Consider the following 23974-nt stretch of genomic DNA (forward strand, 5'->3'; position numbering starts at 1 on the left):
GGTGGGAGGGAGAGGAAGATGGGGTGGGGTGGGGACCAAAGCACATTTTAGAACAAGGAGACCACATATTCAGACGACTCCACTACTGCGGAGTAAGCCCCTGCAGCTCTCCAAGGCTTTGGAAAACTCTGGCGCATGCACAGAGGCCCGGTGTGAGCAGGCATTCCGGAGAGAGAAGGCAACGGGCTGAGCTCTGGGTTTGGGTCCACTGGAGTGGAGATCAAGGAAGCGCCACGAAACTGGTGCTGCCCAGTCAAAATATAATGCAAGCCATGTATGTAATTTTCCATTCTGGAGCAGCCATATTTAAAAAAATGAAAAGGAACAGGGGAATTTAATTTTAATGATGTATTTTATTTAACTCAATGTTTGTCCAAATATCATTTCATCATTACATTTGCGGCCCACAGTGTGGACTGGCCACATTGCCAGCTCTCAGTGGCTGCACGTGGCCAGCTCAGCCTTGGGCAGCAGATCAGCGCCAAGGAGCAGACGAGCTTCAGCCTCACCCCAAACTCACAGAGCTGGAACTCTTCCCCCAGGGAGCAGCATGTAATTAGAGCCCATTTAATCTGGATCTTGGAAGCAGGGAGACCCCACCAACCACTGGGTTTGGGGTGATCATTCCAGTGTGTGTATGTGATAGGAGCTGCTGGAGGTCAGGCACTTGCCCACCCCTCACAAAGCCTCGCAGCAGGGAGAGTTAGTCGAGGCCATTATGATCAACACGTCAGAGCCGTCATCGGAGCCCTGCTCAGACCCTGACCCCAGACATAACCCAGGGGGCTGGCTCTCTGAAATGGCATGTACGCAGGCACGTGTGTGTGTGTGTGTGTGTGTGTGTGTGTGTGTGTGTGTGTGTGTCTGGGAGGCGTGGGGGCTGAGACTGAGTGGGCAGTGCCCTGCATCCCCACGCCTGGCAGAGATCCTCTTACTGAATGGGAGGTGGGGAGATGGCCACAGGTGGGGCTCTGTTTAGGGGGCACAGGATCATGTGGGCAGTGCCTGCTGTGGGACTGAAGCAGCTGAAGGTGGAGCAGAATGTGAGTCTGAGTCTCAGGGTGGTGGTACAGGGACACTGTGTGACACTGTCTTTGGCAGTGACATGTTGGAGGTGGAATCTTACCCCTCAGTGAGCAGAGGGGTGCTGAGCGCTCTGCCTCCCCATGTGCTGTCAGGGGTGGCTGGGCACGTGTGTGTCCAGGCATGGCTGGGTACCCTCTGTAGTCACGCCATCCTGCGAGCTGCTTGTCTGGGCCACTTCCTCCCAGGCTGGCAGCCAGGCTCCCGTGTGCTCCTTGGAGTTGAACGGGGGAGAATGTGTTGCCAAGATGCCAAGGCAGAGCCAGAAAGCAGAGGGAAGCGAGGGGCTGGCCTAGAACTCTCCATCCCTGACAGGGAAGGGAAGAGCACGGACCTGTGGCCCAGCAGCAGGGAAGGGAGCACAGAGACAGGGAGAGGCCTGCCCCCTCTTCAAGGAAGAGCCACCTCAGACAGAAGGCTGGCTGCTTGAATCCTCCAATCTGACCAGATTCTGTGCAAAGCCTGGCTTCGGCCAGACTAGGGACCGCCCGGGGAAGGAGGACACCCTGAATGAGAAAGCAGAGGCTCCCTCTTGTCCAGAACCCATGTGGTTGGGATGGGCACCCAAAGAACATTCAGTCAACCAGTGTCTATCAGCAGATACACTGTGTCCCCTCTGAACCTTGCCTGCCCCCACAGGTGTCTATGGGATTGATTATTAGCTGAGAGTAAGCAATGCCTGGCGGGAGGGGGATGAGAACAGAATGGCAGAGCCTTAGCAATGGCCTTGCTCACCCCCTTTGCCCAGAGAGGAGAAGCAACCTCCTTAAGAGCTCTGAGTACACCCAGACCTGCAGGTCTGCTTCAGAACGTGCCTCCTGTGCAGGCACTGCAGCCCCAGGGGCACAGGCACCCTTGCAGGGCATGTCCTCCCAGAGAGTGAGGAGAGCTGGGCAGCGTGACCCAGAGGCCACAGCCAGAGCGGCTCTCTGAGGAGAGAGGCCTCCCCAGGATGCTGCCATCTGGGCAGAGACCAAAGGAGCCCAGTGAGAGAGGAGCTGTAACCAGGGGAGCTGGGGGGTTCCCAGCAGAGGGGACAGCAGGGGCAAAGGCCCCGAAAAGCATGCGGTGTGTGGCTGCAGCAGACACGTGACGAGATCAGAGGGGTGGACGCAGCCTGCGCCCCTGGGCAGAGTGTGGATTCCATTCTCAGTGGGCAGGGAAGGCACTGGACAGTCAGGGGTAGGGGGCAGTGCAAGACACCCTGATTTTTCCTTTTAAAGGATGGGTCCATGTCTTGTTGGAGAGGGGACTGGAGGGGGCAGGGAGGGCAGGGAGACCATGGGAAAGAATTGCAGGGGTCCAGGAGCAGGCCCCGGGTGCTGGACTGGGGAGGTCAGAGCAACGGCAGGAGAGGTGGAGGGATTCAGCACCTATTTCCAAGGTGGAGATTCCTAGGAGTGAGAGAAAGGAGATGGGGCCAGGGCAGTTAGGGGCCCTCACAACCCTTTTGCCTATACATACATTTCTGAACGTGGGAAGCAGGTCCCTCCTCAGGGATCATTGGCCCAGGAGGCACCACCATTAGGCTCTCTCCACCCTCCCACATCAGCCCAAGCTGGGGTCCCTGTCTCCAGGTAAGGGAAACTCCCTGTGCATCCCCCGATCTCCACCCAGGAACAGAAGATTGAGAGTCAGCTCCAGGACAGTGGGTGGATCCCCGGCCTCGCGGGTGGAACTCATAAAAGGGATTTAGAGGCCCAGGGTGGGGGATGTCTTGCTCTTGTTCGGATTCTCTTGGAGTTGCCTTCTGGAGCCAAGGTCTGGGGCCTGGGCCACAAGTCCTTGCTCCTCTGCTCTCCCTCCATTATCTGGATCTGTTCCATCTTTAGCTGGGTCCGGCTTGGTCTCTGGCTTGTCCTCCCAAGGGAGGGGTCAGAGGTGAGATGGGGCGTGGCTCAGGTGGCGGTGGGCAGTGGGCTTAGGTTGTAGGCACCTGGGAGAAACCAGCTCAGGCCTTTTCCTGAGTGACTGAGCATGCCACTCAGCTTGACAAGGGTTCTGGGCCCTGCAGTGTCCTCTGTACCCCCGCCTTGCCCTGGGGGAGCCCGCCAGGAAGGGGTCACGGAGCCTGGGCATGCAGAAGCCTGCATCCCAGCCCCTCTCCCCATATCTGGCTGGATTCTTTCTCTACAAAGGGGCGCTCCCTGCAGGGAATCCAGACAGGTGAAAGCCTGGTTCTCCTGCTTCCAGAACCCCTCACTGGTCCAGAAAGCTGTGTGGAGGTGGACATACCAGGTTTGAACCCAAGCTCTGCCACTTGTTTGCTCTGTGAACTTGGGTAAGTCACTTATTCTCCCTAGGCCTGCAGTGTCCTTGTCTATAAAATGGGGATAAAGATCAGGCAATCCCTTACTGATAGGTTCATGTGAAGATTAAGACCAGGGCCACACATAGCAGGTCCTTCCCCGTTTCTTCCAGAGAAACTGAGAAAACCAAGGGTCGAAAGGGCAGGCTGGCTGCCTCTGGGGTCTCCCAGAAGGCAGAAAGGGAAATAGAGGCAGTGGGGACTGGGGAGGAGGGAGGCTGCTGAGAAGAAAGGGCTGCAGCAATAGGTGAGCAGAGTGGCAGGTATTTATTTACTCAGGGGTCCTGGCCCCAGACACCCTCACCCCATCCCCATCTCTCTGCTTGTTCCAGGCCTGGGGACCACTGGGCCAGGAACTGGAATCAGGAGGAAAGATGTGGCTGTGGGTCGCGGCTGCTCCGTGAGTGGGCAGAGAGGGAGGATGAGGCCAGGACTCGAACTGGAACAGCAGAGGGAAGAGAGAGCTGGGAGTGGGGAGGACCAGTCCCTGATTCTCCTGCCTTCCCCACCCTGACTCTCTGACCCCAAATGCTTGGCATGGTGGGGAGGGGGCATAGCACTGGCACTGCTCACACCCCCACCACTGCCTCAGAGGGGCAGGCAGGTCTGTGTGCCCTTCCCTTGACCTCTCCCATCCCTGACCACCTGCCCCAGCCTAGAGACAGAGGCCACCTTGTGTCCAGAAATGAGGCCAGTGCTGCCCAGCCAGACTCACCCGGGCAGGATCTCAGTGCTGGTCCAGGATGAGGGGCACCTGGGCACCATCCACCTGGGGAGGCAGCCGCTCGCCTGTGCGCACGTTGAACATGGGCAGCGTGGAGAGGGGCCGGGGCACCTGCCGGCTGGCTGCCATGTGCCGCAGCTCCTGCGTGTTCCCGCGGATGGTGCAGTGGTGTACCATCTGAATACTGGGGCACAAGGTTGGTGAGCTGTCACCTCCGCATGCCAGCCTCCCAGGGGCCCACCTGGCACTGCCTCTGCAGTCTTCCCCACTTGTTACGTGTGGGGACTCACACATGTGACAAGCACGGAGAGGACAGACAGCAAGGTCTTTGGCGCCACCTCAGTGCCCAGGAACAGAAGCATGGGCTCTGGGTGCAGACAGCCTGGGTGCAAAGCTGTGTATCCTTCATACTCTGTACCTCAGTCTCTTCAACTGCACAATGCAGATAATAACAGAATCTACCTCCAGCATTGTGGTGGGAATTAAATGAGAAAATGCAGGCTGGGTATTTAGAAAAGTGCCTGGTACTTGGTAAGGGCTCCCAAAATACTGAGACATGAATAGATACAGTGGATATGCACATCAGAGGCTAGTGTGTGCTGCGCTGTGACTGGTGACCGCCTGCTAGGGCCCTTCTAGCCCTTACCTCCTTCCCCCAGCCCTCTCTGCCTCCACGGAGAAGCCATCCTCCTCCCCACCCCCATCCCTGTCTTAGTCTAGCAAACCTACCCCACCACTTTTACCTGCCTCCTGGCTTTTGTGCAAGCTGCTTTCTGCCAGGCCTGCTCATCTTTTGGCTCCTCAGACCTGTCCTCTGCTCTTTCTGCACCCTGACCCTTCCCATCTCCACCCCAGGCTGCCCCCAGCACTGACAGTGAGCCTTCTCTCTGTCTTTCAGAGGCCCGCCTGGGCCTCCACCCTCAACAGGCCTGAGATCCCAGTGGCACTGAGCGAACTGACTGCCACACCCATGGGGAAAATCCTTCCTGAGGTCTAACTCATTTCTCTTCAATAAGGCTCAACCTTATTCTCATTTGACATTCTCCTGGGCTTGCTTTCTGCTGTCCAGAGGCAGGCTTTGGTTCATTCTGAGAAATAGGGTAGCACCATGGTTAAACATGAGGCCTTGCTTTGGGTGTGAATGGGAGTTCCACTGTTTACTTGCTGTGTGACCTTGTGCAACTTACTTAACCTCTCTGTGCTGCTGTTTCCTCTTTCATGCATGAATTAAATGAGTTAATAATACAGGAAGAACATTTAGGTGTCTCCTGGTCAGCATGCAGCCAGTGGTAGCTATTATTATAGGGAGCCTTCTTGCTATCATCATCATTAGTGTCATTTTATTATGGTGGCCCACTGATGAACTTGGCTTCCAGTGGAAGGATGAACCCTTCCACATCTGTGTGCCCAGTGTGGAGACATTTTCCTAGACTACCAGGTTTCCTAGTCAGACAGACCACAGGGACTTTTCATTACAAACAGTAAGAAACAGTTTTCTTAATGGGAAAGGGGCCCCAGGCAGGGTAGAAGCGCCCTAATTGCCACCCAGGTAGTGATCAGATGGAGGCCGGGAAGTGGTCCCCATGCATGCCCAAGTTTCAGTTAGTGGACACAAACTCCTGCTAGAGCCGCAGAGATTAAACTACTTCCTAGCTGCGTGCTGAATGGGCCACATGCCCCCTGGGGGGCAGGACCAAGTCCTGTCTGGCCAGCACGAGGAGGTGGAGTCACGCTACAAGGCCAGAGGAGGGTCAAGATGAGCTCTTGAGTCTGGAATTTGGCAAGCAGAGCTGTCCAAAACACAATTTTCCATTCCTAAGCCAGGGGAAGCTGAGGGGGAAAGGGAGCAAGAAGGGTGTGGATACTGAGGGCTGCAGGCAGTCCGGCAGGTAAGGGCCCCCTGGGGGAAGGGCCCTAGTTAAGGGCCTCCTCCCTGCCCCCAATCCCACATCTGGGACTCATTACTCTGACAACACACACAGGTGGCAAAATGGGCTGGGATGTTTTGCAGAGCAGGAGCAGAAGCCAGACCCACAGTGCGCCCCACCCCCCACGCCCACCCTTCCACATCAGCGCTTCGGCAGACAAACGGAGGGACAGTCTTACACATAGCCCCTCAATGGCACACAGACCATGGGAGACGGTCAGGATGGAGAACTTCCTGGCCACGAAATCTGACATAGACGGCAGAATCATGCTTTGTGGATAATTTGAAAAATGGCAGACATTGAATAAGCTAAAAAAAAACCCTGGATTTTGTAGAAATAAATCAATACAAAATCCAATCCAACAAGGACTAATATTGCACATGGTAAGACTGGTAATTGATTCAAAATTGATGGAGGGAGCAGATTTTCCTGACTCCGTCAGAACTACACAACTGACCCAGGAAAGGTGGCTGTGGTGGAAATTACTAGTCAGAAGAAAATATCCACAATAGCAGAATATATCATTGATCAGATTTTGCACAGGTTCAGAACTGAGGAATAAAATCCTCCCTGTAAAATTTACACAGAAAATCACTGATCCCAATGGGAGAAAATTCTATCAAATAGACATGAAAAAATAATTAAAAAAGCAAAGCCTTTTCATTGCTTTGTGTATAAAGTTGATCAAGGAATTAAAGGGACTTAGGTGGATCAAGGAATTACATTTCTGGTCACTCTGGAAAATATATTCGTCATAAAAATTAATGAATTTTGATGTAATTCTGATTCTAAAAATGTCTGTAGTCCTTGACCCAAAGTGTTGAGATGGTGGGACCAAAAAGTGGGTTTAAAACTGGGGACTCAGACTCCAAGAATGAACTAGTGGTTACCAAAGGGGAGAGGTGTGGGAGGGCGGGTGGGGAGGCAGGGAGAAGGGGACTGAGGGGTATTATGTTTAGTACACATGGTGTGGGGGATCACGGGGAGAACAGTGTAGCACAGAGAAGGGACATAGTGGATCTCTGGCAACGTGCTGCACTGATGGACAGTGACTGCAGTGGGGTATGGGTGGGGACTTGCTAATATGGGTAAATGTAGTAACCACATTGTTTTTTCATGTGAAACCTTCATAAGAGTGTATATCAATCATACCTTAATACAAATTTTAAAAAATAAAAATAAAACTGGGGTCTCAGAGTACTCTGAAATGGTCTGGCATGCATGCATAACCATACTGTACATAACCACTCCTCAGGCCCACATAGACTCAGCCCTTCTTCCCAGAGTACGTGCCATGCTCACTACCTGGCATCTGCCTCCAGGGCGGAACCATGGGGCCATTGTGAGCCTCACAGGATTCCGGTGGCCTCACAATGTCCCCCTGAGGTCATCAAGAGATAACCTCACCAGCCCCTGAGCTTGAGGCACAAGTCTCCTGAGGCCTGTGTGGGGGATCACCCTTGGTCCTCCCTAGCCACGCCACCAGGGGAAGGCCCAGATTGAAGCCTCTCAAGGAAGCCTCTGAGGGGAGCAGGAGCTGGGAGGCACCTCACCCACCAAGGAGCAACCCGGTGGAGACTTCTAGCTGCCATCCTGGAGGACCTCGCACCCAGTTCCCTTCATCCTCCCCAGGGAGAGATGCAGGATGACACTTCGTTGCCCCCGCCATCTTTACCCTTGGCCTCAAACACTGCCTTGAGCACCAGCAGGCAGGCCAGCACGTCCGGACTCCCGAGCGAGAATGAGACTGACCACCATGCCTGCCCCAAAGGCTACCGGAAGCCCAGCATCTCCAAGGTGATTCTGGGGGTTGTGGCAAACAAGGGGGCACACACCCACGTGTCCCTGGCCACCCTGAAGAAAGCAGTCGCCACTACGGGTTACAACATGACTCGCAACGCCTGGCGCTTCAAGCGAGCGCTCAAGGGGCTGGTGAACAAGGGCATTCTCAAGCAAGTGACCGGCAAGGGGGCCTCCAGCTCCTTCTGCATGGGCAAGAAGAACACCTCCAAGTTCAAGCTCAAGGCCAAAAGCAGGCAACAGCAGCAGCGGGGGTGGCCTGGGCAGCGCAAGTTGATGCTGGGCTCCAAACATGGGCGCAAGCGGCAAGGCAAGGGGGTTCGCAGGGTGGCCAAATGCAGCCACAATTAAAGAAGCAGGCTTGCAAGCAGGCAGGGCACCAGGCTGCCACAGGCTCAGTGCAGTGGGAATAAAAGGAGCCTAACTTATTTCACAACTGCCTCCTGGAATCTTTGGGGCTCGGGTGGAAGAGGAAGAGGGCTGGAGCACAGAAGAAGCACAAGGCCATGGGAGGGGAAAACCTGGGAAAAACTAGGGGGAGATGGATTTGGGAAGGGCTGGAGGAACTGAAAGCACCCATTAGCTAGTCCAACCACATCATCTTGCACGTGGAGAAACTGAGGCCAGAAAAGGTCACAGGAATTGTGTGATAGAACCCAGCCTAGAACCCAAGTGTCTGACTCAGCAAAGTGTGTGGGTGTGTGCTGGGAACTCTTAAGTTGCTTCTCAGACCCTTTCCCCCAAGAGGCAAGCAGATCCCCAAAGTCTGGTGAGGCCCCCTCCCCTGTCCCATGCAACCACAGACTGTTCCATGGAGACCAGAAAGTGAGGCCAGGCCAGGATAGGTCCGGCCTAGCATTCAGCAGCCCCGGGCTGGAGCTCAGAGGCCAAAGGTAGCCCCCATCATTCCAGAGAATCTGGTTTGTCAGTCTGCTCATGGAGGCTGGAAAGGTCCAGTTTGACAGTCTAGTAGGGGCTCCCACCCAGCTCCCACCCAGCCCCTCACTTTCCTCTACTCACTCAGAAGTGGCCAGGTCTCTCTTCAGCCTGTGGAAAAGTGAAGGAGAGGATAAGCTACTACCTACAATCCCCAGCTTGGTGCCAGGCCAGGCAAGAGGCCCCCCACTCCTCTCCTGGCTGAGGCCCCGCCCCTCGTGTTGTGTTGGCCCACAAGAGTGCCACAAGGAGTCGTGCGGGTGTGAGCACCAGTCTCCCTAGGCTCCCTGCCCACACTCACCGTCCCTCCCGCCGGCAGCACATGATGTAGGCCAGCAGCAGGGCCAGCAGCAGGGCCAGCAGCAGGGGCACGAGGAGGGTAACTAGAGCATCGGTGAGGAAATCTCGGGCTGCAGCCTCAGTGGGTGGGCAGAAGAATGGGTCGTGCTCCAGGATGCCATCGCCCGGGGTGGGTAGCTCATCTGCGGGCTCTGGCACTGATTTATCCACCTGCTCAGAGAGCCCAGGGCTGACCCAGGAGCGGCTGGGTAGTCCCAGAGCATCCATGGATCGGGTTTCCCCCTGCCTGACCCCCAGCTCAGGTGACCTGCAGGACAAGCGCTGGCCTAGCATCCAGCAGAGGAAGCCCGGGAGAGGCGGACTGGACCACGGTCAGGGCACAGCTCTAGGGGCTGACCATCGGGGTTTGAATCCTGACTCAGACAAGTTCTGTGCTGGATGACAACTCCAGGGGCCTCAATGTCCCGCCCTAGTAAAATGGGAATGCTAATAGGTCCTGGAGTGGTTGAGAGGATAAACATGTTGATGGCACAGAGCCTAGCACACAAAGTGCTCCAGAATGTTGCTTACTAGTCCCTGGATGCACTGTTGGTCAAGTCACAGAAACAAGAGTACTCCAGGGGTTCCCAGCCTGGGGAGTCAGGATCTCTAAGGACCCCAAATACCTCTGCTCAATATCCCAAAGAGCAGTAGTGAGCATGGGGGTGACGGCTATCTGTTCCTTATCACAGGCAGATTTCCTAGGTGACATCTTCGAAGGAAGCAGACAGAGCTGTCACACAAAGGCCCTTGGTAGAAAAAGGCTTTGGACCCGCCCTATGGGAGTGATTGTTCCAGCTATTGGGGACAACTGGGACCTCTGGAGCTAATGTAGAGCCCTTGTCCCTGGGTTGTGGGCTCTGTCTCCCTCTTGTGGGATAAAGTAAAACTTCAGGTTGTGAGTGCCTTAGAGCAAGCTTGTGGGGCCGGGTGAATGGGGCAGGGGATGTGCCTGTAGAGATAGGGAAAGAAGAGCCACAGATAGAGAGATGGGATGGGAAGGTGGGGCAGGGAGGAGACTGTGGTGCAGGCCATGCCCTACCCCCACCCCCAGAGCCAGGGTCCCTCCTCACCAGGGACACATTGCACCAGTCAACTCGGAAATGAGGTGCTAAGGTGTCATAGCAGGACAGGAGCGGAGGCTGGCCCTGGACACAGCGAGCGTGGCTGTCAGGGGATGCCACCATCTTCAGGCAGGTGGAGAAGGGTGAGGCGGAGCCCACCTTGATGTACACCCTGGGCCCAGGTAGAAGCCACCATCAGCAAATTCAGTGGGTATCACTAGGCCCTGGAGATTTGGGTGTTACAGGGCCACCCTGAGATCTGGGGTTATGGTGAGAGTAGACAGAACACCCAAGTCTTCTAGGGCATCTTCCTAGGAATGTCCTCTGATGGATGAATCTTTTATGTCCTTATGGGGCACCAGACATTCAGAGATCAGGATGAGTAGGGTTCGGATCCAGGAAGGGCAAGAAGTAGGGGATGGTTTGAGGAAAATGGACAACAGTGTGAAGCTGGGAGGTACAAATGGGCATGGTGTGGCTGCACGAAACTGAGTGAAGCCCCACCTGGAAATTAAATTAGGGAGACCCGTTATCCAGACAGAAGGAAAGGTGTTGCCTCCTCCCTCAAGAAGGCCTCCAGGGTTGCACGCTTACCCTTCCTTGCGGCCCTCAATGGGAAGAGGGACGCGGCCCCCACGGTCCAAGGCAGAGGTGATGTTGAGCAGCTGGAGCTCCCCCGGCTCCCAGAGCCCCCTCAAGGCTGTGAGGAAGCGACTGGCAGGTGCCGAGGGAAGCACCTCCTCTACATCATGACTGCACACCAGGAACTCAGCCTGGTATGGCAGCAGGGGGCCTGGAAGTGCCAGGATGGCACATCAGGCTGCACCCAGCTTTCATGGGTCCTTTGAAGCCTCCCCCCACCCCAGTGTCTTCCCATATCCCCTCGGACTCCTTCCTTCCTCCTGAACACCCCATTCATCACAGGCCCCAAATACCTGTACCCGACACCCAGTCTCAATGACTGGCCCACAGCCCCATGGACTGTCAGCAGAGCAGCTAAGAATACAACTCCAGAGTCCTTCCAGGATGCCCTGCTCCCCACTATTCCCAAGTCTTCCCTCTCTCAGGGGAATTCCCCAAGACGGGCACTGGTGGAGTGGGGGTGGGGTCGGGCTGATGGTACCTTCTGGGTTGCCAGTGAACAGCACCAGCCTCTGCTGGGTGGTGTTGAAGCTGTCTCGATTGTAGGCTATGACCTGGGGAGGATAGAGAAGAGGGCTGGGGGAAATGACGTGGCTGGGGCCTGGCAGGAGAGGACTCAGACACCATCACGTTCGCGGCATATATAACTTATGTAAATGAACATGAGTGAGCACCCACATGTAACACAGCCCACTGGGGTCCCTGCTGGTACCTCGATGATCTGGCGTCCACGATCTTCTGGGGTAGGGGTGCCATAAAGGAAACCAGGGTGGTGGGGGCTGCGCTGGGTGTAGCGGAGCCACCGGGGCAGGTCTGGGTGTCCCTGAAGGTGGGCGTGGTAGGTGATAGGGACGGTGGGTGGGACAGCTGGTGGAAGGGAGGAGAGGGGATTAGAAACATGACAGGAGACTTCGCCTACCAGAGGCACTCCCAGCCCACCCCATGCTTATCAAGCCCCTCTCACCGACGTGCTCAGGAAGGTGCTGAAAGGTTTCATGGTTCAAGGTGTGCACAAAGATGCGGCCCACAAGCGGGTGCAGGGTGGTCTGCTGGGCCTTGATGCTTCCCAGCCCTGTCAGGAGACCTGTGGGGACACCACAAACCCCAAACACAGGGACCAGCCTCAGTCCTGGTAAGCTCCCCTCCTCTCCCATGTCCTGGTGCCCTTGAGGGATATGAGAAGTGTGTGAGGGGAGGGGGCTCCCAGGAAAGGCCTGGATGGGACCCTGGCTGTGCCATACACTTTAACCAGCGACAAGACAGACCTTTGCTTGATTTGGATTCCTGGGAGCTCCTCCCACTGCCTCAGTCTTAGGCCTCAGTAGGGGTCACAGTGGGCAGGGACTAATGCTTGGCTGGGCAGGTGTGTGTAGGTGTGTGTTTAGGGCACTTGTAAAAGAACCCTTAACACTGAGTATCTGGGAGGCAGGAGGGTGGGGAGGAGCTTTTGGAGGAGGTGGGATAGTGTTCTGGGACTCCCTACCTGCCTCCCCTAATAAGCAGGAGGAACAGGGCCCACACTTAGCCCAACAAAAGCTGAGTAAAGGGCATCCTGAGCCCCTGGGAGAGGCCCTGTGGCAGCGGGCCCCTACACTCTCCCAGAGCCAAATTTAGCCTGGGCCTAGAGAGAAGCCAGCCCAGCCAGCCCTTTAAAGGGCCCATGAGGCCCTGGGCCTGGGTTGGGCCCAGGACACCACACCCCTTGGTGTTCCCAGCCCCCTTCACCCCAGAGCCCAGCTCCAGCCCCAGTTCCCTTGAACCCCCCTCCCCTGCAGGCCCAGCATTAACACTCTGAAGTCCTCTGGCCCCCACCGGCACCCCTGCCTGAGGAGCTTCTGTACTTTCATCTCGTTCCCCCTTAAGTCCCATCCCTCTGCCCTAGACCTCTCCAGGCAGAAGGCCCCAACTTGCCCACAAGAGGAATCCAGATGAGCACTGGCGCCATGGCTGCCCGGCCTGTGGGTCGGCTGTGTGAGTGACAGAGACAGGAGCAGGGCGGAGTGGGAGGGAGGGAGGGAGGTGTACCGGAGCAGCTGGGCCCTGGTTTCCGCCTGTGGGCCCTCCCCACCCCCATCCCCACACAGAGCAGGCACTGAATCTGGGGTGGATGCTCCCTCCCTTGTCAAGGTCCCTCCAATCACCTTTTCCTGGTGGCCAAAGTATGTTTTCTAAAAACCAACCTGACAATGGCATCATTGCCCTGAGCTCCCCAACTGTTGATGGCTTTTGGGCCCTTCCTGTACCTGGCCATCCTTTGTAGAATCCTCTTGTACACTGCCCACCACACGCGCGCACACACACACACACGCACACGCACACGCGCACACACAGGAACTCAGGCTTTTGCCAGCCATTCTCTTCTAAGTCTACAGCTCTTCACACAGGCTGTTCCTTCTGCTGGGAGTTCCTTTCCTGCCCTCATCCAACCAGCAAACTTCCGCTCACCTTTCAAGCTCAGCGCAGGCACCCTCTCCTCTCTGAAGGCTTTCTGTCCTCCTTCCTTCCCCTGGGACGCAGGGCATAGCCCAACCACACAGCCCTGAGCATGGCTTGTTGTCTTTGTATCCTGCACCTGGTCCAGGACCTGGCATCTGGAAGGTGTGGGTGCCCCTTCACCCAGTCCCCAGCACGGGGAAGAGAGAGCCCTGGACAGGGCCAGCAGGCAGAGACAGGGGAGTAGAAGAGGTGGCACCAGCTTGGAGGCCTGCAGGCCTGGGCATGAATCCCATCTTGACCACTTACTGGAGATGTGGCCTTGAAAGAGTCAATTGCCCTCCCTAGGCTCTGTTTCCCTAACTACAAACTGGCAAGAATAGTACTTGCCTCTTGATGTGCTTGTGAGGAATCTACAAAATCATGAATTCCATACATATTGACAGAGCAGCCCCCACATGTCAGGGTCTAAGGATGCCAAGATGAGCAGCAGCCTCCTGCCCATGTAGACCTTGCACACTGGTGGGTGATGACTTCTAATCCCTCCCTGCTGCTATGCTGAAGCTTTTACCTATATTTACTTATAGCAACTCACTCTAGCCCACAGCAGTTCCACAAGGCAGGTATTAATTTTGTCCCCATTTTACAGACCGGAATACTGAGGCACAAGGGATGTGTAACTCCCCCAAGACCACAATTCTGACCAGGTGAATGCATGTGAAGACTTGGCCCTGTGTCTGACTTGATCCATGACACCCGGCTGTGCTTGCTCAGGGGCACCGTTTCCCCTTCCTTCTGCATCTGCCAAAAGATGTTGGCCCAGATGTAAAGGGGTAGGATGCCCTCTCCCAGGGTTTCCCATTCAGAGCAGGCAGAGGGGCAACTCCCTACATGCCCTGAGAGTGAGGCAGGGCCCATGGGTGCCAGGGTTCCAAAATTCTTGGTGTCCGCGTGAGTGTCCCTCCTGGCTTTGAGACTAAGGGCTTTGACATCGCACCCCTGTAACCAAACACCCCACTCTGGGATGTCTGTGGCCTGCCCTGGGTCAGGCCTAAGGGGGAGGGTGTTGGCCTGCAGATTGGGTGACCATTGGGCAGTTTACTTAGTCTTTGTTCCTTCCTCTCTCTCTCCACCTGACCATCCCACCTGTCCCTCGAGAGCCACCAAATTCCAGAGTCAGCATTCACTTAGACAGGGCGGGGTTTGTCCCAGAGTCACCTTGGCACCCCTGTGCCTTTTCTGAGATGGAAGGCTGGAGGGAGAGTCAGAGGGCTCTGGAGGAGCAGGGAGAGGTGCCAGAGCTGGGCCACCTGCCAGGGCCTCAACCCCTCAGCCGCTCCATGTGACTCTCCTTGCCCCTCCGGGCTATTTTTGGAGCCACCCACTCACACCCTCAGCTGTCTTAAGATAGCAGTGCCTGAATCCAGTGCCAGCAGGTCCACAGAGGCCAGCCTTCCTTACTGATCCTTCTCCCCTTCGCCAAAACCAGGGGAAGCAGGGACCATACTAGGAGCCAGCAGGAAGTCCCTGAAAGTCTTGCCTGACTCACCATAGGACCTACCCCACCTCAGAGCCATCAGCCCACAATGCTCTGCACCCTCTGTTCCTTAGGGCCTCAGAGTAGGCAGTAGCGTCACAGAGTCTTCACTCTTCTTATATTGGAAATTTTAAAATAAAACAAAAATACACAGAATAATATAATGAGCCCCCATATATCCATCACCCAGCTTCAACACTCAGCAACTCTTGGCCAATGTTATTTCATCTATTACATTATATTACCCCTCCCAATTTCCCTTTCGTATTTAATGTCCTCCGTCAGTATTTCAGTATGCATCTTTGAAAGGCAATGATTCTTTTTTTAAACATAATCACAATTATTATACCTAATATGTTATTATATCTTGAAGTTCACAGTAATTCCTTACTATCAGATCTATAGTGTTCAAATTTCCAACTTCTCATAAATGTTTTTCATACACAATGTATTTGTTTGAATCAGAATCCAAATAAGGTGTACCCGCTGCAACTGATAGGTCTCTTTTAAGTCTCTTTAAATCTATAGGTTTCCCCTTCCCACTAACACTGTCCTGGAGGGAATCAGGTCATTTGTTGGGTAGTTTTCCACTGGCTGGGTTTTGCTTGTTGCATCTCTATGGTGTTCTTCAGCATGTTCCTCTGACCTCTGTACTTCCTGTAAATTATATTTCCTATCTGTTGTTATTTCCTATAAATTGTAATTGGTTGGATCAAGAGTCCTGATCAGGTGTAGATTCCATTTTCTTTGGCAAGAGCATTTCATAGATGGTAGTGTTGCTTTTTCCATCTGGAGGCACAATAGCCATTGAGGTTGTGTGGGTTTTCTATTTGTTTGTTTTTGCAATATGGTAATAGTCTAATGCAATCACTCCTTTATTAGCTGTGATAATTCTAGACAGAGAGACGGCCCCTTACCATTTGGTTACAGAGTGGTACAGCTCATACAGGAAAGACAGGATACTTGATTCTGTTCCTGTATTTACCAATTTCAAAATAATGAGTTGATATCCTAGCATCCTCTAAACTGTGACCAGTTAGCGTTCTTTAAAAAAAGAAATTAGTAGAAAAATTATGAATTTATGATTTTAAACATATTTGATTGCTTCAATCCATTGCGACTTGTGCCTCTCCTGACACTCAGGTTGTCCCCTCCTGAGCTCCGATTTGGTCCTCACCATTTGCAGCATCCATCTGGGGAAGGTCTCTGATCTCCATCTGTCTCAGCCTGTCTCCAGAAGCCCAGCCCGGTTCTGGAACCTCTGCTTTACCCCTGTTACCCTCTGGAGCTAGTTCTCTGTCTCTGCTGCTTTGCCATCTGCACCTGCCTCAGCTTTCTGCCGGATCTCTGCCTGTCAGCGTCTCAATTTAATCCCACTGGCCCTTTGTCTCTGCCTCTCCTCATCTAAGTGAATGTTTTCTGAATGAATGAATGATTGAATGAATGTATCATCTCCCCAACTGTCTCATTCCACTTTCGTCGTTTTGAACCTGTCTCCGGATTTCTGAGAGCCATATTTTTTCTTCATCTACATCTAAAACGAGGGATTATATGTTGTCATGAGGGACAAAGAAAAAGGATTTTCATCATGGTGATCTGATTGTAGCATCTGCCTCCCAGACTCCACCCACATCTTTCTCCCTCACGCTCCTCACCGCCCCCACTAAACAACAAAGGGTGCGATACGTCAGTCCGCCACGAGAGGGCGCATCTACTGGCTTCAGCCCGGACCTGCGCCTGCGCAATACTGGGGCGGAGTGAGGGTTGGAGGGGGTGGCCCGCCTAGGGTTGGGGATGCGCGTCAGAAATGCGTGGTGAGCGCGGCGGCTAGAGGGGGCCGATGGAAGAGGGGACCCAAGGCCTCGAGCTACGTCGTCCTCCCCTTCCGGGTCCAGAGGATGTTTTTCCAAATGGGAAGGAGAACCGGCAAGGAAGCAGGGGGCTGGACACAATGCCCTCTTTCCCACCTTGCCCCTCATCTGTAATCAACCCTCCGGCTTCGGGGTACATTTCCTTATTTCCCCACCTCCCCAGACGTTTGAGGGCACTAGCCTGAGGACCTAAGTGTACCCAGAATTCTCCTGCCCTTTTTATCGGTGTTTCAGGCCTCGAAGGGGTTTCTGGAGCCTCGTGACAGCCCCAAACCATCAGTCATGAGTCTGAGAATGCTAGGGACCATTCCAGCCAAACTTTTTAGCTTACAGTTGAACAGAAGGGGAGGGACTGTCCGAGGTCTTACTGCGCAGGACTGTTAGAGCGCTTTCCACCGAGACACTCCCCGTCTGTAAAGTGGGGGAAATGAGATCAATGAGATAATGGAAGTGAAAGTGCTTTGTAAACTGTAAAGCTCTGGAGAAAGTAAGGGGTCTTTTATTTATTTATAACTGACAGTGCAAGGCAATAGCTGTCCAGGGCCAGCCCACTGGCACAGCCTAAGAGGTGGGAGAAGTCAGATTTAGAAGCCACCACTCAGTGATAGAAAGATTAGGAAAATAAAATGTCTGGCATTTTTTGCAGTCAGTGTGATTATTTATACAGAAAATCCAAGAAAGTCTACAGAGAATACAGATTCTCTATGCTATAGAGTTATTAAGAGAGATCAGCAAGGTTGAGGGACAAAGATTAACATCCAAATACAAATAGAATACAATATTCAATACTGTTTCTATACACTAGTAATAATTTATTAGTAATTGTAATATCTTTTTTAAAAGAAATCATTAACAATAAAATTAAAACTCACAAAAGATATTCAATGATATTTATGAAGAAAAAAGCCTATAAAACTATAGGCTATAGAAGGAATATATGCAAAGATGTATTAAGTTTAGAGATGGGAAGCCTCCATGTCATGAAGACAGGTATACACATACTAATCTGAAGATTCAATAAAAGTCCAGTAAATATCCCAACAGGATTTTTCAGAGAGCTAGGCAAACTGATTCTAAAATTCATATGGAAGAGCAAAGGACTACGAGGAGATGAGACAATTCTGAAAAAGAATAAACCCCTAACAGATACCAAACATATTTGAAAGCATAGTAATTAAAACAATGTGGTATTGGTGCCGGGCTAGACAAAGAAATCAATAGAACAGAGTGGTCAGAAACAGATCCAAGCATATGTGGGAATTTGATTTATGATGGCAGTGGCATTGCAACTCAGAGAGAATAAACTATTAAATAAAAAATGTTGTGACAATTGGCTTTTCATATGAAAAGTCTTCACACCATCCATAAATATTAATTCCAGATGAATTAAAGACTAAATGTGAAAAACAAAACTTCAAAATAATTCGAAGAAAATGTAGAAGGTCTCAGGGTAGGAAAAGATCTCTTAGACAAGAGACACAACTCACAAAAGACTGGCCAATTTTACTACATTACCAAAAAAATTTTTTCATACCATTCTGCTAGGAAAATGACATAAACAAAATTAAAAGACAAGCAACAGCCTGGGTGACAATGTTGGCAATACATAAAACAGATAAAAGAGTAGTTTCCAGGATTTATAAAGAGATCCTGCAAATCAATAAGGGAAGTACAGACATTTTGAGTGTCACCCCAAAGGCATTCTTTTCCCTTCTTCCTTGCTAACAGAATCTTGGTCTGATTCAGGAATCAAGGGTCAAGGCTTTGGGGGAGGCAGGCCCTACCCCAGCGCCATGAGCTGAACAGTGGTTGGTCTAAATATAACATGATACTTTGGTTCCTCTGTTCAATTATTGGTTTTAGGCGTGAACATGTATGCAATTCTGGTCACCAAGACCATAGGGAGATCTCCTGTGGGGCCCCTGGGAAAGAGACACTGAGAAAAAAGCATCCACTTTCTTCTGTATCTAGACATTGTTGTCTTCAAGAGACACCTGGAGCTGAGGCAGCCATTTTGGACCATGAGAGGACCAGTTTAAGAGGCAAACCAACATGATGAGGAAAGGATTGTAGCAACAGGTATACAACCTGGTTCCTGATGTCACAGCTGAATCTCCGAATTAACCAATACTAGGACTTCTTGTTATATGAGATAATAAAATTTCTTTGTTGTTTAAGCTACATCTAGGTGGGCTTTCTATAACTCACATCGAAAGCTGCAATTGATAGTAAAGGATATAGACATAAGCAACTCACCCAGAGGAAACCTAGTTGGCCAATGAGTATAAGATGCTCGACCTCAGAGGCAGGGAATGCAGATTCAAATAAGATACCACCTCACACCCATCAGACTGCAAAAATAAAAAGTCTAGCAAGAGCAGATGTTGACAAGGATGTGGTCAGACAGGACATCTTGTACAAATGCTGGTGGTGAGAGCATAAACTGGAGCAGTCACTGTAGAGAGCAGTTTGGCAGTACTAGTCAAGAAAGTGCACCTGCCATACAACTCCAGCTTTCTGATGCACTCTGAAGATGGGTTCAAGCAAGTGCAAGGGTGTACTTGCAGTCCTGCTTATAACAGCCAAACACAGAAACAAAACTGATAATAAATGGTAGTTTATTCATGCGATGACATAATAAACAAGTTAAAGTGAAGTAGTCAAAGCCATATGTATTAACATGGCTCCATCAAGAAAAACTTGTCAAGTGAAAAAAAAGACACAAAGTGATACATACGATATGATGGTGATTATATATATATTCGTAATACAGAATATATTACTATATACTGCTCTGTGAATAAAATGTGTAGGGAAAATATAAAATCATCATGGACTAGACTTTAAAAAGAAGGAAATTCTGACACATGCTGCAACATGGATGAACCTTGAAGACATTATGCTAGCCAACAGGCACATGAAAAGATGCTCCACATTGCTAATCATCAGAAAAATGCAAATTAAAACCACAATGAGATATCACCTCACACCAGTTAGGATGGCCACCATCCAAAAGACAAATAACAACAAATGTTGGCGAGGATGTGGAGAAAGGGGAACCCTCCTACACTGCTGGTGGGAATGTAAATTAGTTCAACCATTGTGGAAAGCAGTATGGAGGTTCCTCAAAAAACTAGTAATTCCATGCCTAGGAATTTACCCTAAGAATGCAGCAGCCCAGTTTGAAAAAGACAGATGCACCCCTATGTTTATCGCAGCACTATTTACAATAGCCAAGAAATGGAAGCAACCTAAGTGTCCATCAGTAGATGAATGGATAAAGATGTGGTACATATACACAATGGAATATTATTCAGCCAAAAGAAGAAAACAAATCCTACCATTTGCAACAACCAGGTGTAGAAAGACAAGTATCAAATGATTTCACTCATCTGTGGAGCATAAGAACAAAGCAAAAACTGAAGGAACAAAACAGCAGCAGACTCACAGAACCCAAGAAGGGACTAACAGTTACCAAAGGGAAAGGGATTGGGGAGGATGGGTGGGAAGGGAGGGATAAGGGGGAAAAAGGGTCATTACGATTAGCACATGTAATGTAGTGGGGAGGGACACGGGGAAGGCAGTATAACACAGAGAAGACAAGTAGTGATTCTATAGCATCTTACTATGCTGATGGACAATGACTGTAATGGGGTATGTGGGGGGGACTTGATAATGGGGGGAGTCTAGTAACCATAATGTTGCTCATGTAATTGTATATTAATGATACAAAAAAAAGACATTATGCTAAAATGAAGTAAGCCAGTCACAAATGGACAAACATTGAATGATTCCACTTATATGAGGTACATACAGTCATCAAATTTGGAGAGCCAGAAGGTAGAATGGTGGTTGCCAGAGGTTGGCAGGAGGCAGACATGGGGAGCGAGTTAGTGTTTGATGGGCACAAAGAGTTTTGAAAGATGAAGAAAGTTCTGGAGATGGACTGTGATGTTGACTGCACAACAATGTGAATGTACTTAGTGTCAATGAATTGGTACACTTTAAATGGTTAAAATAGTAAATTTTATGTTGTGCATATTTTATAATGAAAGATAATATAATAATTATGGGCTATAAAGGATGCATTCCAAATTTGTGAGAGTGGGTAGGGTGGGCAATGGGACTGGGGAGAAGGAGAAAGGGGCTTCAGCTCACCCTCTATAAAAGAACCAGAAGGTAAAAATGACAGAATGGGAACTCTTGTAAATTCTGTTTGTCATATGCTTCTCCGAACTCTTATTTTTAAAGAAACTTCATACTCAAAGTATAAAAGAAGAGTTTTCCAAAGTGGAACCGCCTTGAAGTGATAGGATTTGTGCCCCCAACCCTCCCCCTCAAGCAAGATCACCTGAAGTGCAAAGGGCTGAGTGTGGAATTCCTGAGAGCTGGCCTTACGATGTTGTACCTGTACCGGGTACCATAACAGCCTGGCGGAGCCAGTTGACAGAGGAGTGACAGGTACAGGATGCTCTTGACCCACAGCAGCTGAGGCAAAGGCTGGCGGAGGACGTGACTCCAAGAGCCAGTCTCCTCCTCAGGTATCCAGTGCACAAGATCCAGAGAGCAGATGAAAAATAGAAACCTCCATCAAAACACAGAAATGTGTATTATTAGCAGCTGGAGTGGGCAATAGAAAGATAGCTGTCTTTAGAATCTGCTGATGACAAAATGTATTGCCTAATCTTTCCAGTTAATTTTTTCTTTGACCTCCCTGCATATCTCTGGAGCTCTCATGGCTGTGGCTGTCTGCATTGCAAAATACATATTTACAGGCCCTCTAAGCCTGGCTAAATATAGGCTTTCTTTTAAAGCAACTGATGATTTGGAGAAATCTTTCCTCTGTCCCATCCCTTCCCCACCCCCAACCACACACACACACACACACACACACACACACACACACACACACACACACACCCTGACTCCTCCTTCTTAGTCTCCTTCCTGAATCTCCAAGATGTATCTGAACTTTCCATATGACACTAGAGTGAAGTGTGGAGCACAAATGGAAGAAAAGGGGACAGAGCAGAGGAACGCAGGCAGCAAGGCAGTCTCCCAGCTGTGGAGAACCACCAAGGGACCCTTCTCCCTGCAGGGGCAATGGGGAACTTGAAGCACCAAGAGGCAGGAATGGAAACCCTTTTTGGAGGTAGAAAAGGGAGGTCACCTTCACTCCAGAAATGATCCCAAAAGATTTGGAGAGCTGCAGGTAGGGAGTGCTTATAATATTTCAGAATTTCATATAATAGATCCTAGAAAGAAACAAGAGGCTGAAAGTCTCATTAAGACACACAAAGAGATGCAAATATCGATGCCCATTTTCACCCACAACACTTGTTCTCACATGTGTTCATGTGTACACACCCTCATACATGTTCAGATACACATGCAATTAATAACGGCCAACTCACTAAGCTCCTGCTTTGTGCCAGGAGCTATTCTAAATGCATAAATGCTCATAGAACACATTTAATCCTCGCAGCACTGTGTGGTTGGAGATTATTTCTATTTTATAAATGCAGGAATTTGTTGAAGTCCCTTGATTCGGGAAGTGGCAGATTGGGGATTCTAAGATTGGTCAGACTTCACAGCCCTATTTTGCTCTGCTTCACACAGGGTGAAGGAGATCCAGGACCACCCACAGGCAGGAAACACAATCAGACACTCAAATTGAGTTGTTCGAGGAAATTAGGCTTAGGAAACGGAAATGACTAGCTCAAGGTCACCCAGCAAATAGGTGGAGCTTGGACTCAATTCAGAACTTGTGAACTCCAACCTGGTCTCTTTCCTCTAAAAACTGAGTAAGCCACTTCCCTCTCCACGTCTCAGCCTTCCTCACTCCCCTTGGCAAGGGGTCAGCCAAGGATTGCTAAAGGCTCCTCCAACACTGACATTCTGGATTTGAATTCCTTCTGTGTAAGCATGGAACACTCAGCAGACCTTCCCAGCATCTTCCTACAGGCCCAAGTCCCTGGAGGAGGGCAGATGATGGGGACCGATCCGGGCAGGAACCAATGGATCACCACAAAACGGCTGAAGGGCAGGCAGGGTCCAGGCCAACCCCTGCTGCTTAAATGACTGTGGCTGAGGAAACACCATTTCCAGAGGCCTAGTCGCAAAACCCAGGGCTGGGAACAAAAGCTAGTCTTGGCCCCCAGCCCAGGCCTGAGCCCAGGGCGTTAACGGCTTGGGACTTATCACAAATCAAGTGTCTCCCTACCCTCATCACCGAAGCTTGTAGTTACACTTGGGTGTTCAAAACTAGCAAGCCTGAAAGAACAGTCTCAGAGGGTTCTCACCAGCTTTGGGGGAGGGTAGGAAAAAAGGGAGGAGCTTTAAGCAGGAGGAGGGGTGGGGGTGGATCGTCTCTCCCTATAGAAACCTCCAGCCTTTTTAGCAAGGGCAGGGAAGGGCACCTCCCTCCACACTCTTATCTTTTGTGTTCCAGTTATTTTCATCTCAGTTTATCCTCTCAGAGCACAGAGAGCCTAAGTGACTTGTCCAAGGTCACACACGGCTGGTAAGTGGTAGTGTCAGGATTCGAGCCCTGGCCGCCTCACTCCTGCATCAATTTTGGGAACCACTCCACCCCTCTATTCCAGGCAAAGGTAAGAAGGAACTTCCATTCAGACTACCAGGCAACTTGGCCATCAAGGCCGCCTTCATAAAGGACAATGTAAACAGAAAAAAAAAAAGGTCAAATTACCCCAGGGAACTGAACAGGAGATATGAGGATCACAGCCTGAAGAATGAAAATTAGGTTTAAACCCATCGGTTTGGTTGGTAACCCTCCCCAAACGTAACTGCCTTTCTCACCCTTTTTGGAGGTGAGATTACTGTTCCAGGCAGGCAGGGAGAGAATGGTGGAGATAACGCTCTGCTCCCCACCCATCTCACAGGCCAGCAGGCTTAGTGCCAGACCCCAGGGAAGGAGTGATGGTAAAGCACTTACTACTCCATAAATGCTTCAGAAATTCTGGCTGGGGGGTGTTACTGAGCTAACCAGGAGCCCAGGAAGTAATAATGTCCCTCATTAGCCTAAGTTATCCAAGCTCTGGGCTGGCTCCACCCTCCTGCATCCCAAAACACTTAAAGGGATTTCACTCTTGGAAGTCTCCGAACAAGGGAGACCCCAGCATCCAAAAGGTTCTAGTTCACTCCAAGTGGCTGCTGGAGATGATGTTGGGTGTCCCAGGGTCACCGGGCCTGACGGCTGGTTCTCAGCTCCTCTTCCACCCTTAAAAGCCAGTTTCCCCACCTGGCCAGAAGCGTGGGCACAGACCCCTTGGGCTGGGACCAGTTAAGA

The 23974-nt window shown here is 51.2% G+C and overlaps 2 protein-coding genes across 4 annotated transcripts; one reads left to right on the top strand and one right to left on the bottom strand.

Moving 5' to 3' along the window:
- Positions 1–3643: 3643 nt before the first annotated feature.
- On the bottom strand, positions 3644–12890 carry SGCA (sarcoglycan alpha). Of its 3 annotated transcripts, XM_036879618.2 has the most exons (11): positions 12736–12890; positions 11789–11908; positions 11537–11691; positions 11306–11378; positions 10777–10975; positions 10192–10354; positions 9745–9830; positions 9081–9323; positions 8864–8890; positions 4107–4299; positions 3644–3830 (listed from the first exon to the last, which is right to left on the bottom strand). In XM_036879618.2, exons 1-10 carry the CDS (start codon positions 12767–12769, stop codon positions 4119–4121), a joined length of 1281 nt encoding a protein of 426 aa, XP_036735513.2. In that variant the 5' UTR covers positions 12770–12890; the 3' UTR covers positions 3644–3830; positions 4107–4118. The 3 variants fall into 3 exon arrangements, with proteins under 3 accessions (XP_036735513.2, XP_036735515.2, XP_057357349.1); XM_036879620.2 differs by lacking the exon at positions 9745–9830 and having other exon boundaries at positions 9081–9289; XM_057501366.1 differs by lacking the exons at positions 9081–9323; positions 9745–9830; positions 10192–10354.
- On the top strand, positions 6596–8829 carry LOC118909295 (spermatid-specific linker histone H1-like protein). The gene has a single exon (XM_036879621.2). It carries the CDS (start codon positions 7682–7684, stop codon positions 8192–8194), a length of 513 nt encoding a protein of 170 aa, XP_036735516.2. The 5' UTR covers positions 6596–7681; the 3' UTR covers positions 8195–8829.
- Positions 12891–23974: the final 11084 nt, after the last annotated feature.

Source organism: Manis pentadactyla, chromosome 4 (assembly GCF_030020395.1).
Source record: "Manis pentadactyla isolate mManPen7 chromosome 4, mManPen7.hap1, whole genome shotgun sequence".
Lineage (NCBI taxonomy): Eukaryota > Metazoa > Chordata > Mammalia > Pholidota > Manidae > Manis > Manis pentadactyla.

Excerpts from the sequence above, each read along its gene's own strand:
- LOC118909295 (XM_036879621.2), top strand. The coding sequence starts at position 7,682 with ATGCAGGATGACACTTCGTTGCCCCCGCCATCTTTACCCTTGGCCTCA.
- SGCA (XM_036879618.2), bottom strand. The coding sequence starts at position 12,769 with ATGGCGCCAGTGCTCATCTGGATTCCTCTTGTGG. Across the intron at positions 10,976-11,305 it reads GTTCACTGGCAACCCAGAAG|GCCCCCTGCTGCCATACCAG; the intron begins GTACCATCAGCC and ends TGGCACTTCCAG. Across the intron at positions 4,300-8,863 it reads AGAGACCTGGCCACTTCTGA|TATTCAGATGGTACACCACT; the intron begins GTGAGTAGAGGA and ends CTTGTGCCCCAG.